We start from the raw sequence: 4,643 nt of genomic DNA on the forward strand, positions 1-4,643 counted from the left end.
GTGCACGTAAAAAAACTAAACCAGTATATTCTTATCGTAGTCAAAGCCAACAGCCATCCATCTTAGATCAAAATTTCTCCAATCCTGGCTTGGTTTATCGCCTACACTCTATCACCAATCTCCATCCTGTAATGCTATGTCTTCTAAAATATATCACCATCTTAAATGTTAACCGAATGAGAGAAATAACAACAGTAAAGGAAAAGTAGTCAAGACTTTCTATATAAAATCAACATGCATTAGGTAATTTTACGCACTGTGCATATAGAAAGAGATTAGAACTCCAGTAAGTTCACTTTTTCACTAGTTGCCGTTTGTTGTTAAGTGTACAACAGATTATCATTTCCTTAACCAGCACAAAAAACATCTTGTCATCATAAACAACATCAAAATACCATACTAGTAATATCCATTTTCAAAACAAATAATTCCCTAGTAGATTTTCCAGTTAGATGTTTTGTTCTACTTTGACTAAATAGACAACAAGCAAAGGAGATTCACAAGCTAGACAATTCATATTAAGTCACAAAGGAGGCATCACCAACAATATTCAAAATTTTATTGACATAATACCACATTAGATTAAGTTGAAACCTCAGATAAACTGTGAGTTGATGAAAACCAACCTCCCCTGCCAGTCAAATTGCCACTCCTCAGCACCTCCAAGCGGAAGCTGAGATCAGCTCTCTGCGCTGCCAACATAGCACAAGCAAGGCTTGGCGCTTCTCCACATGAAACCCCCTCACTGGAGTCCTCTTGACCACACACTCTGCTTGAGTTTCAGTAAAGTTGCTGAAAGGTACAGGTGAAAACCCAGCAGAAGCAAAGATTGTCTTCCAATTGGGCATTTTCTCTGGTGCACGAAGACGTCCCAACACAGTACTCTCAATCCTTGGCTGGAGTAGAAATTTCTCAATCTTGTTCACAACATCAGAAGCCACATTAACAGCATCCAGCGATTCCAATAGGTGTATATAGGATTGAAGAGCATGGAGGATGTGTTGTGGGAATGGAAGGTCAGTTCTATCACATCCTCTATCCAAAGACACAACAATCTTTGGGGAAAGCTGCTTTATAAAGCGCAACAGAGAGGGTAATGCAGATGGTTGGTTCGAGGAGGACCAAATAGGAAAATTCACCGCAACAGCCTCATTTTCACTTGGTCGAAAAATGGAAAGAGAATAACAGTTTTGCTCCAAGGAATCAAAGTTAACCACATCAAGTTCAAAACTTATACCAACCTCATTAGCAAATTGAGTTAAGTTTTCACGCATAAGGAGAACCTCAACGGGATGGTGAGTTGAAGGAGAGGCAAAGGCAGTGATTTTCAATGATGGAGCACCTCTATTCCGTGGAAGTTCCTGCATAAAAGAAGCCCATTGAGCACCAAAACCAATATCGAAGTCAATTATATGGATTCTATCAGCATCACTAAGGGCTTCGAGGAGGGCCTGGTTGCAAGTGAAGTTAACAAACTGGATGAGCGGAGATACTTCAGAGAAGACTTTGTAAGCACCCATTTTATAGATGACATCGAATGGAGAGGGGCTCCTAGACGGCAGAGCGGTGACTGGGTTGTTATTCATGAGAAGGAGCAGTTGCAGAGCCTCCTTGAAGTAGAAAGCTGCCCTGTGGAGAGGCTTTCCTATTGGGGATAGCTGTTGATTGAGCCGCGCCAATATCCCTTGCGCGTGTGAGAAATTCCCAGTCCCTACCAGCTCAGCTGTCTTGTAGAGCTGGTCCAGCAACGCATTTTGGTGCTGTTGTTGCTGGTGTTGGGCTGCTACTTCTTCTTTCTTCACCACCAATGGCTTCTGTTGAAGATGTGGATGAAGAAACTGCATCCCTTGTGGAAATCCCGGATGCTGTTGGTGTTGCTGCTGCTGTTTTCGTAGTAATATCTCGTGCCCGGGATCGTTGAATTGAAGCTTGGGAATCATCTGAGATATTGGGTCTATGCCCCCGGAGTTGTGGCGCTTTTGTTGGGGCTGAAGGAGGTGATTTTCTTGCTGGGGAAAAGACAATGGCAAGAAAAAGTTTGGATTTTGACAGTGTGGATTGTGAGGATATTGCTGGTTCATTAACATCTGTGGATTAAGTACCAGTGGCTTCTCCTCCTGAGCGCCAATTTGGTGTTGCAGATTATGATGATAAAGCATTCCAGTAGGCAAAGTAGCCGGAAGAGGAACACTGCTAGCTGGAGAACCAAAAACTGGGTTTTGTATACTACAGTTACTGTTGTTGTTGCTTCCCAATCCAACACCTCGATAATTAACCAACCCAGCAGAAGAAGAGGGAGAAGTAACTAAACCAGAACCAACCTTTCCATTCCCATTACTGTTATTATTAGTTGAAGGGAACCCAGAAGCAGGAAAAGGAGACAAATTAGTACCAATGCTTGGAAACCCACCAGCAATTCCACAAATGCCCTCAAACCCAGGACCCTGATCAACAATCCCCAAGCCACCAACGCCATTGCCATCAAAATCCGGCGGATTGTTTCCACCCTGCAATAGCTGCCTTAGCCCAAAAGATTCATCCACATCCCCCGCGATCCACCTCGATAAGGACTGTTCCTGGTTCGTTTCCGATAGCATGTTCTCCCAGTCTTCCAAACCAAGCCCACATCTCTCTCCTGTGGAGACAATCTCTAGTCCGCTCGGGATTGGCTGCAACTCCGTAGCCCATTCATCCTTTCTTTCGTTGCTCACAGGTTTCACCCCTTTTTCTGTGGCCGTGGTGGTTGAAGGGGTGGTGGTGGTGGTGGTATTGTCAGTGGAGTTTCCCCCGCCGCCGCCGCCGCCGTTAAAGGAGGATGAGAGAGTTGAAGCCGATGTAGGTGGGCTGGGACTTCTTCTCATATGAAGAACTGAGGTGGGCTCTGGGCTTGCGAAGCTATTAACTTCGTGCTGTTGTAGTTTCTCTTTCCTTGTATTTTTCTTAGAACAAATCGAAGCAAAAGCAGCAATATCAATATCTAAGCCCCCCTTCCCCTGCAAATGAAAGGGCATCCCACTCATGTATACAGAGAAACCGAGAAGCCAAGCAGCGCTTTCTTTTTTGAAAATATTAAAAATAAAAGGCCAAGATTTGTGCGAGTGACGAAATGGGTTAGCTCAAGTGAGTTGCTCGGATTTAGAAAAGAAAGGTAGTTTCTTGTTCTTTTATCTGAGATTTTAAACCCACCATCGCAATTTGCATGCCATGAATCTCTCTTCTTACACTCAAAGAAAGAAGGGACCCATTTCAACAAAACAGCTATGCAGACTGTTCTTAACCTTGTTCTTCCTCTTTTTCTTGAGCTCCATGACATCTACTCCCCCTCTCTCCAACTCCATTGCAGCTCCATCTCCCCCCCTCTCTCTCTCTCTCTCTCAATTTCTTTTTCCTCTCTGTTTCAGGACCTTGTTGTTGTTGTTTGTATGGTTGAGGTTAATGTTTATTGGGCTTCTCTTCTACCCTTGCATCGTAGCAGTACTCGGTACCCCTGTGTTCTGCCATGGATGCGTGCATCATAAAAAAGGCAATAAAGTGCTCTCTCCTCTCTCTCCCACTCTCTCTCCCTATATCCTCTCTCTACAATAAAATTTTTTTTCCCATTTTCTATTTTAATAGGCTGGAATTCTGTATTTTGTACTCATCTCTTCTATATACACTTCTGGGCTCCTGTCACCCTCCACAGAAGTATTCTGTGTTGTCTCTCTCTCATTTTAAAAGAGGTAAATAAAATAAATTCAAATAAAAAAATCAATGACCCATTCTTTTATAGGAGGGCCCCACCTTTACCAATTAAATTATAACTAGATTGTTAATCCATTGTTAATGACTTCATTTTTCTTTAGCGAAATGGAGAAAAGATAAAAGAGAAAAAAAAAATATTTTTTTTACAGTAAATAATTGGAGGAAATAAAAGGGAGGGAGAGAAATTATATTTTTTAATTTTTATTTATTAATTTAAAATATTTTTTAATTTAAAATAAAATGAATAAGAAATTTTTCCAAGTTAAAAGATGGTCTTATAATTCAGATCAATGATAAATAAAAAAATGATGAATTTCTTTTGAAAGGTAGATTTCTCATTTGTTGCTGTTCCTTAATTACAGTGTAAATTGCACTCATCTTTTAATTTTGGTATTATTTTATTTTAATTATTTAATTTTAATTAATTAAAATAAATATTTTCAATTTTAATTTATTTGAGAAATTTTTTTTTAATCTATACTAACATATTTTCATGTTATTTAACACTAAATTAATACTCAATGGAAATAAATTTAAATATTATTATTTTTATTTTTTATTAAAAATTAAAATATTAATAAAATATCTTATATTAATAAATATTATTTTAATTTTTAAAATTTACTATTATTTTTCAGGTTATTGCAAATGAAATTTTAATTAATAATAAATAGCTTATATATAATTAACAATTTTATTAATAAATTTAATTAAAATAAAATAATTTTATTAATAATTATTATTAATTATTTTAATTTATAAATTTATTATTATAGGTGAAAAATAATTTTTCAAAATAAATTTAAAATTAAAAAAAATATATATTTTTTAATAAATTAAAATAAAATAACTACATAAATTAAGCGAATTTAGTGTAATTCTCCTTAATTCCCCACTTGTTC

At 37.9% G+C, this 4,643-nt stretch overlaps 1 protein-coding gene across 1 annotated transcript; it reads right to left on the reverse strand.

Moving 5' to 3' along the window:
* Nucleotides 1-374: 374 nt before the first annotated feature.
* Nucleotides 375-3,705, reverse strand: LOC110640870 (scarecrow-like protein 27). Its single transcript, XM_021792397.2, has one exon. It carries the CDS (start codon nt 3,018-3,020, stop codon nt 654-656), a length of 2,367 nt encoding a protein of 788 aa, XP_021648089.2. The 5' UTR covers nt 3,021-3,705; the 3' UTR covers nt 375-653.
* Nucleotides 3,706-4,643: the final 938 nt, after the last annotated feature.

Source organism: Hevea brasiliensis, chromosome 9 (genome assembly GCF_030052815.1).
Source record: "Hevea brasiliensis isolate MT/VB/25A 57/8 chromosome 9, ASM3005281v1, whole genome shotgun sequence".
In the NCBI taxonomy this organism is placed as follows: domain Eukaryota; kingdom Viridiplantae; phylum Streptophyta; class Magnoliopsida; order Malpighiales; family Euphorbiaceae; genus Hevea; species Hevea brasiliensis.